We start from the raw sequence: 22,369 nt of genomic DNA, 5'->3' as shown, positions 1-22,369 counted from the left end.
TATTAAAACTCAAGTACAAAATTGGACTGTTTGGAGACTTGAATAGGACTTTTAAAAATTTGGAGTGTTTGGAAACATGGATTGCAGTCTTTTAAAAAAAAATATTTTTGTTTGAAAACAAGGATAGTACTATTAAGAAAAAAAGTAATGGGCTTATGTTTTTTTAAAAAATTGAAAGTTATCTGGGCCACTTCTAAAATATACCAAAATGAGTCAATCTAATTCCCTAAAAAAAATTTTCTAAACTAACCATAAAACAAAATTTAAACTTTATATACATATTTCAAATCAAAATAATAATTCAAATTTGATTTATATCAAAAATTGATTCAAAAATATACATATATTCAAAAATGGATTTTTACTAAACTATTTTTCAATAACCATTATAAAAAATATTGTCAATATATATAAGAAAAATATAATACAAAGCCCAATTTGAAATACCAACTCAAATTATGGTTTTCATATTTCATATTAAGTTTTAAAAATATAATATATGTAATTATTTATATGATGGTATGTATAAAATACTATTAATTATATAATTACTTATATGATGGTACATATAAAATACGATTAATTATATGATGATAAAATACGATATATAATAATGACTAGGGATGGGCTTTTGGATACCCATACGGGTTTAGTTCTGATCGGTTTGTATTTTGGGTTTTTGGGGTCAAAGATTTCAGCCTTATTAGAATGTTTCTAAATTTTGGTTTGAGTTCGATTTGGATCTTTTCGGGTTTGGTTTGGGTTTGGATAACTAATTTAAATTATTTTTAAAGTCTTAAATCATTATATATTTTAAATTTCTCAAAATGTATAAATAAAATAATATATTACGTATAAATTTGAATAACATATGTCATAATACTTAAGCTTAACATATCAATTGGCTTGATTTAAAATTTTGGATACGAAATCAATAATTATTTTAAGTATTTTTGGTGATTTGAGTATACTTTAACTATTTCAGATATTTACTTTTGACTATCTATATATATTTTCAAGTATTTAAACCAATTTAAAAGTATCATTTTTGATGTTTTATATACGTTAAATCTAAAAATAATTAATATATATAAGTATATAAATCTATTTTTAGATAAATTCGGATACCCAAATACTTCGGTTCGGATCAGATTCGGTTCTCTAAATAACAAAATTTTGAATAATTAGAATATTTAATCAATTTATGTTTGGGTTTGGTACTATATCTTTGGATCGGTATCGGTTATGTTCCTCGGATTCATTTTTCCAAATCCTAATAATTACATGAAAAACAAATATCAACATATTTTTCAAAATATACACCCGCGCGCCTGCGCGGGTCAAAATCTAGTTATACGTTATTCCATATGCAATATTTATACAATTGTCCTTTCCAAAATATCTATATATATATATATATATATATATATATATATATATATACGGCTATCTACATTTTTATAAACCGAAAATGTGTTTTCTTCTACTGTTACGCAACGCATACCTTATACTACACGTTAACAACATACCTAAATATTCTAAGAAGAATCTGCATTCAAGTATATGTTTTTTTTTTGAAGAAAAAGTATTCAAGTATTTGTTTCATGAAAATGATTTCATTTGCACTAAGAGTATAATGTAAGAAAACGCATGAAAAACGTTTTGTGCTGTATTTTAACTTTATTTTGTTAACTTTATTTTGTTAAAAGAGTTTAACAACTTTAGCTTTGTATATTGCTTATTATAAAAATATTGTCCTCTTGTAAATCATTTAATTTATTTATTCGTGTTCTTTACTCCTTTAACTTTCTAAAACCTTTTAACGCAAAAATAAAATAAAAATACAAATACCTGTACACATTTATATAATCTTTAATAGAAATTTGGTGAGAAGTCAGTATTGCCGACAGGAAAATCTGCCTCACCACCAAAATGGTGAAAATACAAAACCAATAATTACGATAACTTTTGCTTAAGTTGCAATCACATGAGTACATAATTACAACAACTCATTTTCTTTACACAATTACAATATCCGTCAAAAACGTATATTTTCTTAAGAAATTATTTTATATTGAAAGTAAACTAATTTGGTATGGATCCATAACTACTGAGCTGCGAGCTAGTGCCTATATTTTCCAATTTTCTTTCAAATGTGCTTGCAGAAAAAGTGACAGACAATAATTTTGAATTCTAAGCTTTGTTTTTGTTAATTTTCTAAGTTTAAGTTTTGAACGTTTTGAGATTAATTGTTCGATGAAGTGGTTGAGGTGAATCCAATGCCTGCTATAAAGTTCAAAGTTATATACTACAAGGACAAAAGTAGTATACTTTACTATTTGTGGGGTATAAATATAATTATTGATCTCTACTTTTTGGGTTCCTTGTTAAATAATTCAAGACTGTTTTCCCTTAAATCAATAGCCTATAGATTCAAAATTGATGAGTTAATAAGCATTAACTTGAATTAAGGGAAAACATGTTTGTAAGGGAAAACAGGTTTTTAAGTTTTAACTTGAATTATAGGCTATTAACTTAAATATATACATGCATATGTACGTATGCATGCATGTGTGTCAGTGTGTGTGTAAAAAAAGAGGTACTTGACTTATCTATTTGCCTATAGCTTAAATAGAAAAATAGCATCTAAATCATTGTATTTCTCTTTACCATTTCTAAATAATTGTTTGTTTTTCATTGATTTCACTGTTTTTACCTAATTTGTGTAATTTCACTTTAGCTGTCCGGTCAGTCCATTTATGAAATCTTGCCACTAGATTTCAAATAATGGTACTATTGATAAAGTTATGATTTACAAGAATATAAATCATGGGTTACAGATGTTTCTTTTCAAAAAAATACCCCACAAAGTACATACCATTGGCTCGTAGAAATAAAGAGGAAAGATATCTACCTTTTTAACTATTCATGGCTGTAGAAATTCATGTGTGATTAAACTTAAATCATTTTAGATCACACAATTGCTAGTAAAAAAAAATATATATATATATATATATAACAAGACTTGTAATAAGTAGCTTCATCCATAAAACATCAAATAGGGTAATATCAACACATATTTATGAGTTAAGGGTGTAGGGTTTTAAGAAGCGTTCTTCAACATTTGTAATTTGACAAATTTCACTTTTCACTGCTTCAAAATGAACTTGTATACAACAACAAATAAACTATGATTTTGATGTAACCTCCCACTGAATAGTTAGAAAATAGATTGATAACTACTTAGACATATATATAGTTGCATTGTCGAAATCATAATCACGGTTGAAATGAAATCAAGAGCCGATAATTAGGCTTTGTTCTTCAGCTACTCTAGATGGCAAAATGTGCATCTTTAGTCTGTCATTGATATCAACAAACGTTATCATGAAGAAAGAACATTAAACTTTCAAAAGTTAAGTTATTTTTCTCGAAAAGTAAAGACATGTTTTTAAGTCATGATTAAGAATATGAATTTCGATGAAAAAAGCTAGAGGGATCATTACATTTTGTACCAATACAAGAAGAAGCCAAAGCTGTCATTTATTAGAGTTTCTAACTTCTAACCGATACATCCATGGTTAGGACAAGGAATGTTTCACGAATGTTTCATGGTGATGAAACTTTGTATGATCACAAGACTACAACTTTGCAAATTTGAAATAACCGGAAAATTATGGTTATATATAGGCTAAAGGAATACAAATACTCAAATCACATATGGATGATATGTCATCTCTTTCTCAACTTCTAAAGGAACCAAGTACAAATTGAATATTAATGATCTAGTAAAGGGTAATAGCAATGAAAGAAAAGAATCCAAATAAGCCTACAAAATGTCAAACTTACAAAACTCACACAGAGGATGTATCAACAAGAACATCATTAAGCAAATTGTCATCACCATTAGCCATAGCAAGCAGCTCTGCATCCCTATCCTCCTCATTAGAGAAATCTCTTCTCTCGAATTTCGAATTAGCCGATATAAAGATAAGCTTCTGAGCTCTATCTATAGCCGCATGTGACCGTCCATGCGAGTTTACCCATTTCAAAAGAGAGGAATTGCATTTGAACCCACAAGTAGTTGCATGGAGGAAAATGAGCCTTACAGCAACTTTCCCTAGTGACCTGAACTCGCTAAGATACGTCTCCCAAACAAGCCTACTGCTTTGAGGATTAGCTATCCTCATCTTACCAGAGACCGGGTCACGCTCTTTCATCTGAACCGCCCTTGCATACATAGGATCAAGCCCTTCGGTTCTCCATTTCATAAGCTCCATCAACGCAATGTGTGCCTCGTCTCTAGACACAAGCCTTGTTATCAACTTATCCACATCTTTCTCTTGCTCTGGTGTCAAACATTTGAACGGAGGAAGATACTTCCCGGTGCTATCTCTTATCAAGTAAAGAGGGTCTAGTATGAAAGCAGCAGCCCAAGCTGGGTGATAACTCTTCTTGAATCTTCTCTCAACGAGTTTCTCGACAAGTCCTTCCCCTACGTTGAACTTAGAGTCCCAATCTTTAACCTTGGCTCTTAGCTCTTCCCATAAAGGAAGGCATTGCCCAACAAGCAGCTTCTCTTCCTCTATTCTCCGAGCCATCTCTTTGACTAGCTTGATCAAAGCGTGAACCGCCTCCACCTCGTTCCAAAACCCTTGGTCTCCAACCATCTCTCTAACCTCCCTAGCCCCATGATCCTCTATTAAAACCGCCTTACAAGCATCATCATGCATTACCATCTGAATCGCTCTTGCCGAACTCAACACATCCTCAAGCAGATTAAACAACGGCTCCAAGAAACAAGCCTTGCTACTACCACCACTACTACTACAACTCAACGGTAACCGAAGCATTATCGCTTCGCCGTGTTCTTGCAACTGATACTTACAATGAGCGTTACGTATCTGCGCCGTGTTGTTAACGAACTCGGCGAGCCTCACGCAGTTTTGCGAGACGGATTTGAATAAAGGCAGCTCTTTGACGAAGTCTTTGATCAAACTGTTAAGCCCCTGGAACTGACAAGACAGGTTGACCATCCACTGATGCTGGCTCTCAAGGCTCCTCAGCGCTTTGGTCTTAAACTTATCAGAAACTATCCCAACACACCTCTGAGGCGAATTTCCACAAATACCCTTCACAGTCTCCAACAAAACCTCCTCCGCGTAGTTCGACGGCACAACTCCGTTCACCGGAACCGCTCTTCTGTACAGACTCGTCCCGTTTGGTAAATTCACGACCAGATTCACTAGTCCCTCTCCTGACTTCCACCCGTCCGACGCGATCTGGAGGAACATGGCGTCTCGGATTCTTGATTCGGACTCTGATTTAGCTTCCTCGTACTTCACGTCGAGTCTCGTCTTGGCGAAGTCTCGCTTGGAGATGATCGGTAACCCGACTTGGGTTAGAAAAGCTCGAAACTTCGGATGCTCCAGACCCGAGAGAGAAACCGACCCGCAAGATTCGAAGACCCAGTCGGAGAGAGAGCTCAGAGCTGACTCTATCTCCGACCTCGTGAGAGACTGCGTGTGAGACGGTTTGGGACTCTTGAGCTTCTTCACGCTGTCTTCGAGCATAGCCAACGGACCCAAATCGTCTTTTCCGCCGGAGAGCATCAAATGCGGCGGAGGAGGAGGAGCAGAGTACTCGACGCAGAATCTCGAAGGATCCACGACGGTTATCGGCGTCACGTGGTTGAGACGAGAAGGGACGGCGGCGCCGGAGGAGTTACGTTTCCGGTGGTGAGAAGGAGAGGAGGAGGAAGAGGAAGGAGAAGGGTTGACGTTGACATTGACGGAGGAGTTGAAGTTGGGACACGTGCCGCGTTTGAGATGCTCTGAGGCTGTGCGAGAAGGGTTGGAGGCGGAGAAAACGGCGTCGCATAAGGAGCAGCGGAGCTTCACGGCTTTGGGGAGGTTAGTGTCGGTGTTGCGCACGAGGATTGGCTCGAGATGAGTCCAGTACCACGCGCCTTTGCCTTTCACTGCTTTGGTTCTCACCGTCATCAACCCTTCGTATCTTTTGTTCAAAGCTTTCGTTGTTAGCTCGTCGGTTGTTAACCCGTCGATCGGAGGTGGCGTGGGAGCGTTCGTCGTCGACATTGAAAAAGATCGGAACTTTCGAGGTGGGTTTTTTGAGAGAAGTGATGTTTTGTTTTCTTGTTTCTGTCTTAAAAAGGGGGGTTTAAGCGGGAGATGTTGCTGCCTCGTAAAAAACGTGTGACATTTTTTCTTAACCGGGAAACTCCGCCGGAAGACGGTTACGTTTCCGGTGATCAAAAGAAATTCACTGCTCTATGGTTTCTTTCTAATGTCACTCACACTGGTCGCTCTTTTTTGCTAATTGATAGTTCAGACAATTGATAGAAAGTCACGCGCGTGGAGTGGACGTTTTTTAAAAAAAAGGAACAAGGTGAAAGCAGAGCCCCCACGTCGTACGAGAACCCAAGCGTTACATTGGCTCATACACTCTCTCACTTCCCCATCATTGGAGCGTTTTGTTCACGCGCTTCTAAGTGGTTTTCGGACATGTTTTTCACCTTTTCTTGTCTCTTACTTTATTTATTTTTACTACTGAAACTATTTGGGACCTTAATTAATTTAATGCATTTTTAGATTTTCGTAATCTATACTTGTTTTTATACTATTTCTAAAATACATTATACCACAGATGCTAAGTTATGTATACATCAAACTTTATTGACAAAAGAAGGTACTGTTTGAGAAAGATGAGTTCAGTTTACAGAGTTCAGCTACTCATGCAAATTACAGGACTCTTGAGCCTTTCTTTTGATGCAAAATTAAAACTGGTGAGTGGGATTTTCCATTTGTGTCTTTTTGTCTACGTGGGATGTGTTCAGATTTTGGACATGTAAAGAGGGTATAGTGGGAATTTATTTTTGTTTCTAGGTAGACAGTGTGGAAGACATTAAAGGGGAGAGAGTATGTAGTGTTGACCATTTTATTCTTGACTCCCATGGACGTTTCTTGGTAAATGATTTTTTTCTTTGAAAGTTGAAAGAATGTCGACTGAAAATCATTTTAGAGATTCTCATTTCATTACTAACGATGTTTTTTTTTTACCAACGATGTTGGTTCCTACTACTTACCATTTTCTAAAACATATATTATTTGTTGAAATCTATAATATTTGGTTGCTTGGTTTTGTTTTTTTCATTGATTTTGTGTGAATGTTCATTATCATGAGTGCCACGGCCGTCGCTAGCCGTTTGAACTTTCGAGTCATGAGTATAACCACACCCCTATGTACTCTTCACAACATTCACATTTTTTTCCCTTTTTGCTAACAGAAAACAAAGAACATAAGCACAAACAAAAATATCATTGCGGTTATTTAATCTTCAAAACAATGTTCATTAAAAAAAATCACACTCGTGGTATGTCATCGTTCACTATACATTCCTACGTTTTTTTTTTGAATCTTGTTTGTAAAGGATGGTAGAAACACCAATATAAACCACACTTCACGTATCGCATGTGACGGATATAGAACATTACAAATAACACAGTTCACAAACGAAGATAGCACAACATTTTTCGCGAACAACATGGAATGTTGCACGCATAATTTTAAGAACATTTTGTCAATTTCAACACTGTAAACACACTTGATCACAAATCTTGGCCACTATTTTCCTTGGACAAAGATAACCAGTTAGATAAAATTTGATTTTAACGTTCTCTCATCATTCAAAGTATTCAAAATACTGGGGTCCCAAGTGAAATACTGTCTTCTAAATATTAAGCAATAGTATTTCGTAAGAAAATCTCTAGTTATAACGCCTAACTTAATCTTATGTATTTGGAACAAAACCATTGTAAGATACAAAATCAAAATGAAGAAAACTAAAAACAATAATTAAAGTAAAAGGTGGAGGTTAGTAGGAGTCATGTTTTAATTGGTCAATATATAATGTCGTATGAAACCACATGTCACAACTGTCTCCCACTTTCTGATGTATGCATGCTTATACGTATGCGAATGATCCATGGATTCTAACTTCTTTACATACATATTCCGCCGATATTGAAGGAAGAATTCAATTTTGTTAGCAGAGAATTTAGATCAGTCCAATCTTAAAAGATGGATAGTACATTTGTAAGAATGATCTTGTCTGTTAGATACCAACCACCCAAAATCCATGCATTAAAACACATAGTTTATTTTAAATATCATGCTGTGAAACACTTGATCAAAAGACAATGAGATTTGAAATGTAAATGTTTAGTAGCAACAGTAGACATAGATATATTAATATATACTTTTTACATGGAATGAGATATCTTAATTCGGTAAATGAATGTTTAGTAGCAACAGTAGACATATACTTTTTTTTTTATCAAAAAAAAAAAAACTAAATGAGTAACTTTTACCACAAAAAGTAACTACTGACACAAATAAGAAAATCTGGATCTTCGTTTTCCAATGAAGTGACATTCTTCAAACAAAGACCTACTCATTTTAAATAAATTTATTGACATTAATCATGTGATAACGTAATCTGCTTGATTAACAAGCTTATATGAGAGTTTTCATTCTCAACCACTCCACTATATAGTGTTTAGAACTGAAATAAATAAAACCATATTGTAAGACACTATATAATTGTCACTAAGAAATCAAGGACACCTTTCCATACTGATAGCGATAGTAAGTAATTATCTACTTAGTGAACTTGGATAGTTTGGCTAGCCCCCTAGCCTTGCAAAAGAATCTATCCTAAATAATTAATTTGACAACTGTTGAAATAAAGTTATGGTATTTTGTAAACTGGTTACAATCACCGACTCACCGTTAGTATGGTTTGTCAAAGGAAAAAAAAAGGAATATACGAAGATTGTTTTTGCTACTTAAGAAGAAAACAGCTGGCTTTTTTTAACTCGCATGATTTAAAGGTTTCTGGGCCCCATTATTTTCTTCTTGAAAATTAGTTATACGACTCACAGGCAAACAAACTATTACAACGAGCTCTACAGGCCCATGGGCTTATAAAAAGCCTACCGATATATTAAACCGGCATGGAACGGATCGAGTAAAAGAAAACAGTTATGACCAGAATCAAACCGGAGCATCGGGAAACAACAGAACCGGAAGGCTCGTGCCTTGCTCTTGTTTCCGACCAGAATCTCGTAACCGAAGCCAAACTGACCGACTACTAACTTCTTGTCCTAATCGAAGTTTAGTTGGAGAAGAACAAGAAACATCAGGGAAATAGATCGGAGGCAGAAGGAAGGAGGAAGATGGGAGATATTTGGACATGGCTTATATCCTTCTTCTTCCTCATCGCTCTTGTCGGAATCATCGTCTATCAGGTTCTAATTCGATCCGATTCTCAAATTTTAAGACAAAATTAAACCTAAAGTTAGAGGCTTTGTGCTTTGCCACATGATTGTTATTGGGAAAGTTTGGACTTTTGGAATGTTATGGTCATGTTATTAGATGCATTGACTCGTCGTAATGGTGTCTATGTTGTAGTGTTTTTATGAGTTTAGACTATGTTCAGAGGAGTCACTGAGATTGATAAACTAACAAACTGAATATTGCATTTTGTTAAGCTATGATAACAAGTCATGTTTCTAGGAAACTAATTTATCTTTTTTGTTTTTGGAATCCAGCTTGTTTGCTTAGCGGATCTTGAGTTTGATTACATCAACCCTTACGACTCTGCATCGAGGATAAACTCCGTGGTGTTACCGGAGTTCATTGTACAAGGAGTTCTATGTGTATTCTATCTCATTACAGGACACTGGTTCATGGCACTCCTATGCCTCCCTTATCTCTACTACAACTTCCAACTGTAAGTGAAGTCTCTCTCTTTACACAACCTACAGCATCTCCAAACTACATGGTGATGATTCCCATTCGGTTTCTCTAATTTGTTCAGCTACTCGAAGCGACAACACTTGGTAGATGTCACAGAGATCTTCAATTTGCTTAACTGGGAGAAGAAGAAACGGCTGTTCAAACTCGCTTACATAATCCTTAACCTCTTTCTCACTATCTTCTGGTAATAAAGAAAACATCTCTTCTTCTTTATAGATCAAGACAAGCTAAAAACACTTTATCTCTTTGGTAGGATGATTTATTCAGCGCTGGATGATCACGAGGATTGATTGACAAGAACCGGTCCATTAATCTTCTTCGATCTCTTTTCATCTGATAGACACCGCCGTGCTGGTGGACATGAGTGTTTGTTGTTGATACTAGTTTGGTGTTTGTAAGATTAGTGGCAGAAACATTTGTGTATTTTTTTTTCCTTTCTTAGAAACATTTTTTTCAGACAAGAAGTCGAAAGTTCAAAGTCTTCTCATTAAACCAAAGTAAAGTCAAAAACTAATTTAACCAAATACAATTGCACATGTGAACCAACCGGTTTAGTTAAACCAATAAACATTTAGTTGATATTTGGATATAAGCACATTCATCTTCTCCAACAAAATACCCAATCTGTGTTCGGCTCTAACACGCTCGACGAGCATGGCGGTCTCGTTTAATACAACCCTTCACCAGTGTTCTCTGAGTCCGAGGTTCTCTAAATCTTACATAGTTTATGTCTCTGATTCTACACACACGCACACTTGCATCTGATTGATTTTTCTTTTTTTTTTACTGTAATGTTTGTGCAGCTGTAGCATCAAGCTTTATTCTGGGTTAAAGCCTCAATCTGCAAGTTCGTTCCTTTTCTTCTTTATCTGTCTGAAAGTTTTAGTTTTTTTTAATCCAATTGGGTTTAAGTGAGATGGGAGTGAAGTTCGTGTTACCCTTGTCGGAATCTATTGCAGGCTTTTTGACAAATGGGTATCAGAATCTGAATAAGGAGTTCTATGGCAGGATCCACAAGAGTTTGGAGTCCGGGTAATGTTCACCTTAATTGATTCTAGACTTGGCTTTTGCTGCTCGCACTTACAAAAATGTATGCTTGATTAGTGGTGAAAGTTCCTGTAATGAGTTATAAACGTGAGCTAAGAACTTATAGTACAAAACGAGATGTGGCTTGTTGATTATGAAAGTTACATTGAAAGTAAGTTTGCCTTTGAATGTTATGGTTCATTTCTAGTCGCCTGAGTGGTGTGGTTTATGTGTGTTTTGCAGGACTGGGAAAGCGAATAGGTCGAGGGTGAAGATGATGCCAATAGGTACACCGAGAGTGCCTTACAGAAACCGAGAAGAAGGAACTTGGCAATGGGTTGACATATGGAACGCCCTTGTAAGTATATATATTCAACTTGTGTATACGTTTCTATATAGCAATTAAAAAGAGTGGTACTTTGATTGTTTTGTTGTAGTATCGAGAGCGTGTGATCTTCATTGGACAAAACATTGATGAAGAGTTTAGCAACCAGATACTAGCAACTATGTTGTATCTTGATACTCTTGATGACTCTAGGAGGATTTATATGTACCTTAATGGACCAGGCGGTGATGTGAGTTTCTCTCTCTTTCATTCTTTGCTTACACTTGTCTGAACTTTTAAAGATTAATATTGTAATTTTTTGAACAGCTTACTCCAAGTCTGGCTATCTATGATACGATGAAGAGCTTGAAGAGTCCGGTGGGGACACACTGTGTTGGGCTTGCCTATAACCTTGCAGGTTTTCTTCTTGCTGCTGGAGAAAAGGTAAAAACTCTTTTCACAACTTTTCTGTTTTGAATCATGTAAGCTAGACTCTGAGGAAAGTTGAATTATTGTGTGTTGTTGTTTTCTGCGGAAAGGGTCAACGGTTTGCGATGCCATTGTCAAGAATCGCCCTCACGTCACCAGCTGGTGCAGCCCGTGGTCAGGTAAATAAGCTGAGCTAATCTCTCGAGTTATGGACTATTAAAATCGTTAATGCAATTTATTTATTCAGGCTGATGATATCCAAAACGAAGCAAAAGAGCTTTCAAGGATAAGAGATTACCTCTTCAACGAGCTAGCCAACAATACAGGGCAGCCTGCGGAAAGGGTTAGTTTTTGTTCCTTTTTGACATATTAATAACCAAACAGTAAACATGTAAACTTGTGAGTGCTTATGATGATGAAGAATGAATGATGATGCAGATCTTCAAAGACTTGAGCAGAGTGAAAAGGTTCAACGCAGAAGAAGCTATGGAGTACGGGCTTATCGATAAGATTGTTAGACCACCGCGCATCAAAGCGGACGCTCCTCGCCAAGACGAAACCTCAGGTCTCGGTTAATCTGTTTGTTTTTGGTAATGTAATGTCTGGAAGTTTATATACAATCTTGAAGTCATTGGCTCTTGTTCACATTTTTCATGTTATTTGATTCCAACGATTGTCTGGCTTTTACAATCTTATTCCGGTGTGAATGATCGACTGTTAATAAATTAACTGAGATGCGATTGGGGAAGTAAAGTTCCTTAATGGAGCTGTCAACAAATTATAAACCGAAACAGTACTAAAATGAAATCGGACATGTTGCTGCGACAAAAACTGTACTGTAATGAACTTTGATGGAAGATAAAACTATTACCCCAAAAAAAAAAAAAAAAAACTATTGTACCGGACATGATATCAAGCGGTCTGGTTTTATATTAAACCGGATTGCACCGCTTCTGAAAACAAATTAATTTCCGAGAACCGAGACATGGTAAATTGGACATGAACACTTCCTCCTCCTTCTTGGTTGAGGGATCTAAAATGTCAGTGTCTCTCTGGAAAAACTGAGGTTTATAATTTTCAAAACGATTGATAAAATGTTTAGTTAGTTCAGATTTGTGGAAGAATCAAAGCCACTGAAGATGTTGTCCTTCTTCTTTTTCTTCTAGAGGGCTTTTCCAGATTCGAAACCAAACAAACAATATGTTGTGTCGGAGATTGGTGCTTGTGCCTCGTATCCTCTCGAGTCCTGTTAGTACTCTTGCAACTCCTTTGCTCTCTTTTATCAGATCCTCATGCGAACGAGGCTACTCTGGTCTCGGCAGCGATAGAAATCTCTCATCTTACAAAGAGAGACTGAGAAGTGGTCTGGTCGATATCAAGAAGAAGGATGCTGTAGCTCTGTTTCAGTCCATGATTAGGTCTCGTCCTCTTCCTACGGTCATGGATTTCAATAAACTGTTTAGTGCAGTAGCCAGAACGAAACAGTATGATCTCGTGTTGGATCTCTGCAAGCAAATGGAACTGCAAGGGATTGCACATAGCATTTACACGCTGAGTATTATGATCAATTGCTTCTGCCGTCTGCGGGAACTCGGTTTTGCTTTTTCTGTGATGGGTAAGATGTTGAGGCTTGGGTATGAGCCTGACACAATCACATTCTCAACTTTGATCAACGGTTTATGTCTGGTGGGTAGAGTTTCCGAAGCTGTGGAGTTAGTTGATCGTATGGTGGAAATGGAGGTTATACCAAATCTCATCACGCTCAACACTATTGTCAATGGACTTTGTCTCCAAGGTGAAGTGTCTGAGGCAATGGCTTTGATCGATCGAATGATGGATAATGGATGCCAACCCAATGAACGTACCTATGGTCCGGTTTTGAACAGAATGTGCAAGTCAGGTAACACTGCCTTGGCCTTGGATCTGCTCAGAAAGATGGAACACAGAAAGATCAAGCTCGATGCAGTCACATACAATTTCATCATTGACAGTCTTTGCAAAGATGGGAGCCTCGAAGATGCACTCAGCCTTTTCAATGAAATGGAAACCAAAGGTATCAAACCAAATGTCTTTACCTACAACTCTCTCATTAGAGGCTTCTGTAGTGCTGGAAGATGGGATGATGGTGCACCGTTGCTGAGGGATATGATCACAAGGGGAATCACCCCCACCGTCATCACTTTCAATTCTTTGATTGATAGTTTTGTGAAAGTGGGAAAGCTTACTGAGGCTCAAGATTTGTACAACGAGATGATCACAAGAGGCACATATCCTGATATCATTACATATAACTCTATGATAAATGGGCTGTGCAATGAAAAACGCTTAGATGAAGCCAACCAGATGCTGGATCTGATGGTTAGCAAGGAATGCGATCCTGATATCGTGACTTATAATACTTTTATAAATGGATACTGTAAGGCTAAACGAGTTGATGAAGGTATGAGACATTTCCGCAAAATGTGTATGAGAGGAGTGGTTGCCAATACAGTCACTTATAACACTCTCATCCAAGGGTTTTGTCAATCAGGAAAACTTAATGTTGCCAAAGAACTCTTCCAGGAGATGGTCTCTCAAGGTGTTCATCCTGATATTGTAACCTACAAAATTTTGCTGGATGGATTGTGTGACAATGGAGAAGTAGAAGAGGCTTTGGGAATACTTGATCAAATGCACAAGAGTAAGATGGAACTTGATTTTGGTATATATAATATCATCATTCACGGGATGTGCAATGCAAATAAGGTCGATGATGCTTGGAGTTTGTTCTGTAGCCTACGTTCGAAAGGAGTGAAACCAGACGTCAAGACATATACTACAATGATTGGAGGATTGTGTAAGAAAGGATCGCTGTCTGAAGCGGGCATGTTATGTAAGAAGATGGAAGAGGATGGGATTGCGCCAAATGATTGTACATACAACACTCTTATCAGGGCACATCTCCGAGATGGTGACTTAACAAAATCAGCAAAACTTATCGAAGAAATGAAGAGGTGTGGGTTCTCTGCAGATGCTTCAACCATAAAGATTGTTATGGATATGTTATCGGATGGTAGGATGAAGAAAAGCTTTCTGGATATGCTTTCTTAGAATATTTGGATCTTAGTTGCTAGAGGTTAGTGTTTCGATGATGTGTATCTGGGCTTACTAGTTGAAACAAAGCTTGATTGATGCCCCTTCAGTTTGTAGTAATGAATGGCATTAACATGTACAATCGTAGACCAGTCTCTACAAAGTCGTCTCCTTTTGTATTAATTTTCACTACCACGTCTATTTACACATACAAAGCCCACAAAAATAATAAACTATGAGCAAGACTGCTTATGTTTCTCTCGAACAGGTCTCTTGTGATCCTTACCGTCTCCCCATATTGCTCCTTCCTTCACCATTCTCTTTCGAATGTGTTGATGCAAATCAATGTGTTGAATACATGTATATATGTGAGAACACACTTACCGTGCTGTGCTAAATGGCAGAGAGCTAGTTCGATATGCCGTCTGATGGCTGCAGTTTCGGTTTTAGCATTCTGAACAACACAAGAGAGTGCACCTTCTTCTATTAACGGTGATGTCAAGTCCATTTCGCTCCACGTGCAAGTCTTTCTGCAGCCAGATTCTTCTGATTCTTTGATCAGCTCTCCTCCATCTTCTTTATTGATTCCATGTAATCATTCTGATTCCTTATCTTTTCCTCCTACACACACAGATAATGACTGAAACAATACACCAAAGGGACCATCTCAATAGCAAGACCCTGTTTCCGAGAGATAAATTTACAAAACTTTGGGCATCAAATAAAATCCTTATAACCATCAGGTACGTTATACAAGTGTCTCGCATCAAGTACAATAGCAGAAGCAGCATTGAAAGTATTTTAAGTCAGTGTTGCTCAAGTTCAGTGAGGAACTTAGTACAGAAAGTAAAGACTACATAAACTTTATGTCTTGCAACAAAAATGAGACAGTTGTGATGTTCCTTTTTTTTTTGTTCGATCATGTGTCTATGAGACTGCTACATTTGTTCTCAAGTGGTTGTGTTTAAAGATGTCCCAGAGAAACGCCACGAGTTTAAGCATCAAAATAGGAAAACTTTCTGGAGTTTAGATCGTCTTCTTGTCACTCCAGGCCGTCTCATTATTCTGATGCAATGGGGAGAAAATCATGTTTTGTGGTTTTGAATCAACCTGATAAGATGCTTCAGCATATTCCTTTTCAGGACTAAAGACTTGTGCTGCCAAAACATAGCTCATCAGAGGGTCTGAAGTGGACATCTGCAACTTAGAGTTTATGCATTGGCAGAGATTTCACAAGAGTTACAACCACAACAAAACTGTAATTGCAGAACCACTAAAACGGCTGACACTAGCTACCAAGTTCTATGAATCTTGTGGAGTATTTTGGCTGCTGCTGCGAGTTACTTGAAGCTTCCTGCTGATCAGAGGAACAATCCTATCTATTTTCCATGACATTGATACCAACCAACACTGAGAACCCATCTGTGTATACAAAGGTCTATTGAAAAGATATCTCAAAAATCTTCGATGCCTCTAAACTCCAAGCTCACTCGACAACATCATCAGGCTCTGTCGCTATCAAAGTTAAACAATTTATCAACCATAAGCTACACAAAAACCACAACTTCCAATGATTCAAACCTTTTTGACAAGACCAAACTTTTTATTACAGAACAATAAATCATGAAACCACAAAAGCAGAATCCTAAACTTTTTCCCTACGAAACACTTAAAAGCAAATCAAATCATAACAAAGAACAGAAAAAGAACCAAACACCAAGACTTAGACATACTCGAAAAGAGAAACACGATTCCATCTTCAAAATCATATCTTCTCCACTTTATCAGCTTTCACAACCGGATTCGCCTTAGCAATAGCCTCTCTAGCCGCTCCTTTGAAATCAAACTCGCAGTCGTGGCTCTCCGGGTACCTGTGAGCTCCACAGAAAGTGCTCCCACACCTGCACTTGAACCCCGTAACCCCCACCTTCTTGTTACAGCTCAAGCACCTCGTAGCTCTCGGCGGATCTGAGGAATCTCCGCCGCTCGCAGATGAGGATGGCTCCGGAGCGGTTTCTACGCTCTGTTGCGGTGGTTTGGTGTGAGGTTTGTTAGGGTTTAGAGATTTGTCGACGGCGGCTTTAGCGGAGGCGGCTTGCTCCTCGGTGGCTCGGATGTCGCGGTAGCACTTGGAGCAGAGGTTCATGTTCGATGGTGATCCGAAGAAGCCGCAGCCGTTGACGCAGAGCTTCGGCTCTGAGGGGGAGAAGCTGTCGTTTTGCTCTGATTCCATTACCGAAAATCTCCTAAAGACACAAACTTTGAATCGAACAACAGATGCAGAGATGGAGAAGCTATGGTTCGGTTCTAAATTAGGGATTCACGGGTGGTTTTTTTATTTGTAATCTTCTTTTGACATATTCTCGCCGAGAAAATAAAGTAAAATGAACATATCCGTAAAAGAAAAATAAAAGGTAGATTTCTGGCTTGTTACTCAAGCGAGAAAGACTATATAAGATTTTTAATATTAAAAAGAAAAGTGTGGATGTGACGAAACTGCCCTTGATCGGAGACGGAGAACGATACCAAGCTCCTCTTTGGATTCGGTAGAGAGAGAGATTTGATAAAGACAAAAGTACAGAAACCAAACCAAAGTGACTTTTTTTTTGGGTACTTTACTTTTGTCTTTTGTAATTCTGTGCCCGAATGATTCCGCCGTATATGAAGGCGCAGGGGAGATTTAATGCATCTTCTGGTTATAGTCGTGACGACGTCATCTTCTGATAATCGTGGTTACGTAGTAATTGATAACTTTTTATTGTGTGGTATAAAGTTGAGTGAGTGATAGATAATGGGTGGGGTTGTCGGACTTTTTCTGGGTGTTTGTGACTTTGTGGATTGCGATAAAGCTGGTCTAGTTTTTAGTATATAATAATCGGTTTATATGAACCGGGTTTGGTTTGTGGAGCCAGCCTTCGCTGGTTGACGACGACATTACATGAAGAGTAAATAAATAAGGAGAGGTGGCGCGTCAAGCTCTACATGTTTAGTTTAACAGGTGTCTTGGCAACAGTGTCACCGCTAATCTACCGTATGCATCGCATCTTGCCAAAAGCCTTAATGGCTAAGTGGTTCACAGAAAATTGTTTGCACACAATAGTATAAAAATTGGAATTGTAATGAGTATATGTTATATGCCTTAAAACCAAGATTACTCAAAATTTTAGATTTTTATCTTTGATTTCTTTTGCTGGACTCCACACAAACCACCAGATACTTGCATTTTTTTTTTTGCTTTACCCACTATTTAACTTACCTTGTGCATTGAAATTTCGGACTCGTATTTGAACTTAACTCTGCCAAGTACTTCGTCAATCAAATTTGTGATCAGTCCCAACTTCAAGACTATTTCTTTCAACTTGGTTTTGTTATTTTTTTTTATCCTAGTCTTAACATACCATCATCTGAAGGATATGCTAATTGTGTGTTATTCGAAGACTTCATTATTGTGATAACTTATTATTTCTCTATTAGGGATATTCTTTTGAATTTGAATTTGCTTCGAAGTGTCAACTTTGGTTGCTTCTCATTGTATTGCTTCTCCCATTCTTTTGTATACGTATTGCTTTCAAGGCAACTAATGCCCGTTTCATTCTTAATAAAGTATGCTTAGTAAACTTATAATTTATTTTTTGCTAAACTCAGAATTTCGAATACCGTCTGACCAACTAATGAAACGCTGCTACTTTTCATCTTTTTTTCAGTCATAATAAATCCTTCCAAAAAGATACAGTAAGTTAAAAAACGCAGACATGTAGTTATCGTGAAGCCAGACGACAAGGCGAATAAAAAGCAAGTGGTGACTCAGCAACTCAGCTTATAAATATCGGCGCTCCGTGAGCTAACAGCTAAGTAGTAACAAATCATTACATCGTGTCCGACTGCGACACCGGTTTAATAATTTTGAAAGCAAACCACACTAAAATTATTGGGATATTATTGTTTAAAAGGGCCTGGAATAAAAAAAAGTAACCGAATAATTCAGATTCTTTTTAATCGAATCTAATAAACCCAATTCGATCCAACGGTCTCATCCTCTCTCATCGTTACTCTTTGATTTTCTCGGGAAACCGAAGGAAAACAGAGGTGCAAAACGTACCTGACGGAGACCTTTTAAGATATTTTAAGCGTATTGCGCGTGTTTTTGGCCGTTTCATATTCGCTTGATCTATGACGTACAGCGATGGCGCCGATAAGGCGGTGCCTGAGCTGAAACTGAGCATCGAGGATCCCGAGAATGGAGATTATGTGAAATTAAGAGGAGGATCTGATGAAGAAGAGGAAGAATCTCCGGCGGGATGTTGGATAGGGTCGGTGACGTCAGTGTGTTTCTGGGTTAAATTGATCTCCCTCGTCGCTTTTTTGGGTTTATTGGCATTTTTAATTATCAAATGGATTGCTCCTTTTTTAATCGAAAAGGTTCGTTTTTTCCAAGAAAGTCTAATGCTTTTTTTTTAATGATAATTAGGGTTCTTGTGTGTTTAATTAGATCGAGCATGTTTTAGGTTTTTAAGCATTCAAAATCGAAATCTCGGCGCTGTAAATCGTATTTTAGAAGCTCAGACACTGTACTGAACCAAAGTAGTTCTACATGTTTCTTGTGTCTTTAATTTTGATCAGTTTTGCTTGTAGAAACATTGTTTAATGTTTTGAGGGGTGCTTGATGTTGTTATTCTCCATTATTTCACCAGCTTATTTGCTTGAGATCATTGGTAGCTTATTGATGAAAAATGAAATTTATTATCCTTAATTATAATAGATGTATCTATGAATTACGTTTCAGGAATTGATTCCATTTATAAAGTGGGTGAGAAGCACATTCAGCATCCCGGTGCTCGGTCTTCTCCTCTTTGCCTCAGTTGCTTTGTTCCCAAGCATTCTTCTTCCTTCCTCTCCTTCCATGTGGATGGCTGGTCTCACCTTTGGTTATGGAAACGGGTTTCTGTTGATTCTCTCAGCTGCATCTATCGGTGTTACTCTTCCTTTCTTAATCGGACATCTCTTCCTCCACAAGATGCAAGTAAGCATCATCATCACTCAGCTACTTGCATCTTATTGAGCTTGTTGTATCTTTAGATTTATCATTTTTGCGGTTTTATTCCTGTAGGAATGGTTGAAGCAGTACCCGAAAAAAGCAGCCATACTTCGAGCCGCAGGTGAAGGAACATGGTTTCATCAGTTTCAAGCAGTCACGTTGATCCGTGTCTCTCCGTTTCCTTACATGGTTTACAACTACTGCGCGTTGGCCAGTGGAGTTCACTACGGCCCTTACATCTTAGGCTCTCTTGTTGGAATGGTTCCTGAGATCTTTGTCTCAATCTACACGTACATATCCTCTGTCTCTGTTTCTGTGTTAAGACATGTTCCGTAGAATCTTAATAGTTGTTTGTTTTTTGGTTATGTTAAGGGGAATAATGCTTAGAACACTAGCTGTTGCATCAGACAAGAGACACGGTCTTTCGGCCGTGGAGATAGTAGTGAATGTTCTTGGCTTTTGTGTAACTGCAAGCGCGACTATAGTCTGCACAATCTATGCCAAGAAGAAGCTTAGTGCGATGCAATCAGAGGAAGTAGAGACATGCTAAAAATCCAATACTTTATCAACTCCTTTCACCAGCCAAACGCTTAACCATACTTACCACAACATATCACCATCTAACACAAGCTTGGAACTGATCATATAATATAAAGAGAATGTTTTTGTTGTGTTTATTTTCATTTGAAAATGAATCTCCTCTTTTTTTTTTCTTGTACTGTGAATATATCTATTTATATATATATATATATATATATATATATCAGCTAAATTTTGAATTTCTTGTTATGTATATCTTATTAGATAATCTAATTCATCTTTTTCCTTATATATAATCCAACTCATGGAGTTTATGTATGTATGTATACAAACATAAATAAATGCGACGTATAAATATTAGATTTTCGTCAGAAAGCGTGACTGAATATTGAAGTGAGACGTCTAATGATTATACAAAGGTTAAGTGATAATTGTACAATGGACACATTAAATTGACAAAGTATAGTGCTCTTAATAATGTCTCCCATCTTGATGACTGCATGTCCTCAATTGATCATTCTAAATGGATATTGCCTATTGATTTCTTCTCATGCATATTTTTATTTTATGGAACACTTTATTTTAGGGTTGGACACATATCTTTGATTGGTTCCATAAAAAACAACCACTTGCGGTTGATCAAGATAAGTAATATTCCTTCCGTTTCTGAATAAGTGTCAATTTGACACTTTTCACACAGATTAAAAAAGTAGCAGAAATATATGTAAGTTATTATTAATTATATCTTTCTGACCAATAGTATTTGTGATAGATAAAATTATTTATAAAATTAATATAGTTTGCAATTAATTTACAGTTGAAAGTAAGCATAATTTGCATTAGAATTATAAAGTGACACTTTTTGTGTAACAAAAAAAAAACTAGAATGACACTTATTATGAAACATAAGGAGTAAGTATCTACAGTTGAATTCCAAATACAAATTCAAGTATCAAATCTTAATTTTCAACTACTTAACTTGGTTGGACTTGTTATGAGGTATAATTATCTAACTATACAATAATTAATATTTCACATTTTTTTCTTAAAAATTGCTTATTTTTGATGAAAATATTTATGTAGAAACATGAAAATATATTTCTTCGGTATCTTAACAGTATTTGATATAATACCATTTTTCTTAACTTTAAAAAACAATTTTTCTAGTAATCTCCTGATATGAAATAACCAAATATTGAAGTCATTATTCTTGCAGTCTTGTAAAGGAATCAATATGATTTTCCATTTATTGGTGTAAGACCTTTAGAATCAAAATCACAATGCCTAAAAATATCTTTTGGTATCAAACTGGTCATGAAGTTTTGAAACCTTCAAAAAGATGGGTAACAACCTCGGTAGATGGAGACAAAGGACCAAAAGCTACAATTGAAGAAACTCTGAATATTCTTCCTTCCAGGAGAATACTCATTAGAGTAATGGTAGCTAGCTGAGGTTGTTCTCACGACTTGATCAATGAAACTGTTGTCTTAAGACGATGGACAAATGATGAAAAACTCAATCAATTTCTTGCCCCTTACGTTTTCAATTACTAATTTCTTTTCAATTCCATCAGTTTTGTATCGTAGACAGCAATTTTCTAGTCATTTTTGATATCTTGCTGGCTAGTAGAAACATGTGTGAGGTTTGGAAAGCAATGCCAGTCTTTTACTTCCTGTTAACCGTGAGTAGATAGTGTTTACGAACTACAAAATGTTAATATACCTATAGCTACCAAAAATGTCAAATGTAGCTGAAATGAAAGAAAACATAGTTTATTGAAGATAATTTCTTAAGTAAAAGTGAAATATACATAAATAAAGAAAATAATAAAAATTCCAAAAATATATAAAAAGTACATGATATTTGTCTTCTTTCTGAAGTTTAGTAAACTTCTATTACATTTTATCTAAAACAAATAAAAAAGTATGTGATGATTTATTTCCTTTAAAATGATGATTTGTTTATGTCAATGTGAGATTATTGTTGAAGAGTAGAAAAAAAACATTTCTAGCATATATCACATATTCTTGGTATTCAAAATTCTATGATTTAATTAATACTTAAAAGAATACATTATGTGGGCCAGACTGTTTAATGAACAT

General features: G+C 36.4%; 6 protein-coding genes across 8 annotated transcripts; 4 read left to right on the top strand and 2 right to left on the bottom strand.

The window, feature by feature from the left end:
• Positions 1-3,663: 3,663 nt before the first annotated feature.
• On the bottom strand, positions 3,664-8,796 carry LOC103843133. The gene has a single exon (XM_009119839.3). It carries the CDS (start codon positions 6,096-6,098, stop codon positions 3,855-3,857), a length of 2,244 nt encoding a protein of 747 aa, XP_009118087.1. The 5' UTR covers positions 6,099-8,796; the 3' UTR covers positions 3,664-3,854.
• Positions 8,797-9,041: 245 nt separating this feature from the next.
• LOC103843131 (protein cornichon homolog 4) lies at positions 9,042-10,323 on the top strand. The gene is made up of 4 exons (XM_009119837.3): positions 9,042-9,329; positions 9,633-9,814; positions 9,902-10,024; positions 10,094-10,323. Exons 1-4 carry the CDS (start codon positions 9,258-9,260, stop codon positions 10,128-10,130), a joined length of 414 nt encoding a protein of 137 aa, XP_009118085.2. The 5' UTR covers positions 9,042-9,257; the 3' UTR covers positions 10,131-10,323.
• LOC103843128 (ATP-dependent Clp protease proteolytic subunit-related protein 2, chloroplastic) lies at positions 10,256-12,310 on the top strand. 2 transcript variants are annotated; one of them, XM_009119835.3, is made up of 9 exons: positions 10,256-10,544; positions 10,644-10,687; positions 10,800-10,872; positions 11,110-11,224; positions 11,304-11,441; positions 11,519-11,635; positions 11,731-11,799; positions 11,868-11,963; positions 12,059-12,310. In XM_009119835.3, the coding sequence occupies exons 1-9, from the start codon at positions 10,495-10,497 to the stop codon at positions 12,194-12,196; spliced, it is 840 nt and encodes a 279-aa protein (XP_009118083.1). In that variant the 5' UTR covers positions 10,256-10,494; the 3' UTR covers positions 12,197-12,310. The 2 variants fall into 2 exon arrangements, with proteins under 2 accessions (XP_009118083.1, XP_018510663.1); XM_018655147.2 differs by having other exon boundaries at positions 10,788-10,872.
• Positions 12,246-14,901, top strand: LOC103843127 (pentatricopeptide repeat-containing protein At1g12620-like). The gene has a single exon (XM_009119833.3). The coding sequence runs from the start codon at positions 12,821-12,823 to the stop codon at positions 14,708-14,710; it is 1,890 nt and encodes a 629-aa protein (XP_009118081.1). The 5' UTR covers positions 12,246-12,820; the 3' UTR covers positions 14,711-14,901.
• A 1,309-nt stretch (positions 14,902-16,210) lies between these two features.
• Positions 16,211-17,474, bottom strand: LOC103843126 (zinc finger A20 and AN1 domain-containing stress-associated protein 1). The gene has a single exon (XM_009119832.3). The coding sequence runs from the start codon at positions 16,923-16,925 to the stop codon at positions 16,458-16,460; it is 468 nt and encodes a 155-aa protein (XP_009118080.1). The 5' UTR covers positions 16,926-17,474; the 3' UTR covers positions 16,211-16,457.
• Positions 17,475-18,074: 600 nt separating this feature from the next.
• On the top strand, positions 18,075-20,516 carry LOC103843125 (transmembrane protein 64). Of its 2 annotated transcripts, XM_033279570.1 has the most exons (5): positions 18,075-18,660; positions 18,768-19,111; positions 19,476-19,712; positions 19,800-20,017; positions 20,100-20,277. In XM_033279570.1, exons 2-5 carry the CDS (start codon positions 18,863-18,865, stop codon positions 20,275-20,277), a joined length of 882 nt encoding a protein of 293 aa, XP_033135461.1. In that variant the 5' UTR covers positions 18,075-18,660; positions 18,768-18,862. The 2 variants fall into 2 exon arrangements, with proteins under 2 accessions (XP_033135461.1, XP_009118079.1); XM_009119831.3 differs by lacking the exon at positions 18,075-18,660 and having other exon boundaries at positions 18,863-19,111; positions 20,100-20,516.
• Positions 20,517-22,369: the final 1,853 nt, after the last annotated feature.

Source organism: Brassica rapa, chromosome A09 (assembly GCF_000309985.2).
Source record: "Brassica rapa cultivar Chiifu-401-42 chromosome A09, CAAS_Brap_v3.01, whole genome shotgun sequence".
In the NCBI taxonomy this organism is placed as follows: Eukaryota; Viridiplantae; Streptophyta; class Magnoliopsida; order Brassicales; family Brassicaceae; genus Brassica; species Brassica rapa.
Note: the sequence above shows the minus strand (reverse complement) of the source record. Positions and strands in the feature narration are given on the sequence as shown.

Bases quoted from the DNA above. Each gene is read 5' to 3' on its own strand.
- LOC103843133 (XM_009119839.3), bottom strand. From the start codon at position 6,098: ATGTCGACGACGAACGCTCCCACGCCACCTCCGATCGACGGGTTAACA.
- LOC103843131 (XM_009119837.3), top strand. From the start codon at position 9,258: ATGGGAGATATTTGGACATGGCTTATATCCTTCTTCTTCCTCATCGCT. The intron at 9,815-9,901 runs GTAAGTGAAGTC...TAATTTGTTCAG, and splicing joins CTCTACTACAACTTCCAACT to CTACTCGAAGCGACAACACT. The intron at 10,025-10,093 runs GTAATAAAGAAA...TCTCTTTGGTAG, and splicing joins CTCTTTCTCACTATCTTCTG to GATGATTTATTCAGCGCTGG.
- LOC103843128 (XM_018655147.2), top strand. From the start codon at position 10,495: ATGGCGGTCTCGTTTAATACAACCCTTCACCAGTGTTCTCTGAGTCCG. The intron at 10,545-10,643 runs GTTCTCTAAATC...ATGTTTGTGCAG, and splicing joins CAGTGTTCTCTGAGTCCGAG to CTGTAGCATCAAGCTTTATT. The intron at 11,225-11,303 runs GTAAGTATATAT...GTTTTGTTGTAG, and splicing joins TTGACATATGGAACGCCCTT to TATCGAGAGCGTGTGATCTT.
- LOC103843127 (XM_009119833.3), top strand. From the start codon at position 12,821: ATGTTGTGTCGGAGATTGGTGCTTGTGCCTCGTATCCTCTCGAGTCCT.
- LOC103843126 (XM_009119832.3), bottom strand. From the start codon at position 16,925: ATGGAATCAGAGCAAAACGACAGCTTCTCCCCCTCAGAGCCGAAGCTC.
- LOC103843125 (XM_009119831.3), top strand. From the start codon at position 18,863: ATGACGTACAGCGATGGCGCCGATAAGGCGGTGCCTGAGCTGAAACTG. The intron at 19,713-19,799 runs GTAAGCATCATC...TTATTCCTGTAG, and splicing joins TCTTCCTCCACAAGATGCAA to GAATGGTTGAAGCAGTACCC. The intron at 20,018-20,099 runs GTACATATCCTC...GGTTATGTTAAG, and splicing joins ATCTTTGTCTCAATCTACAC to GGGAATAATGCTTAGAACAC.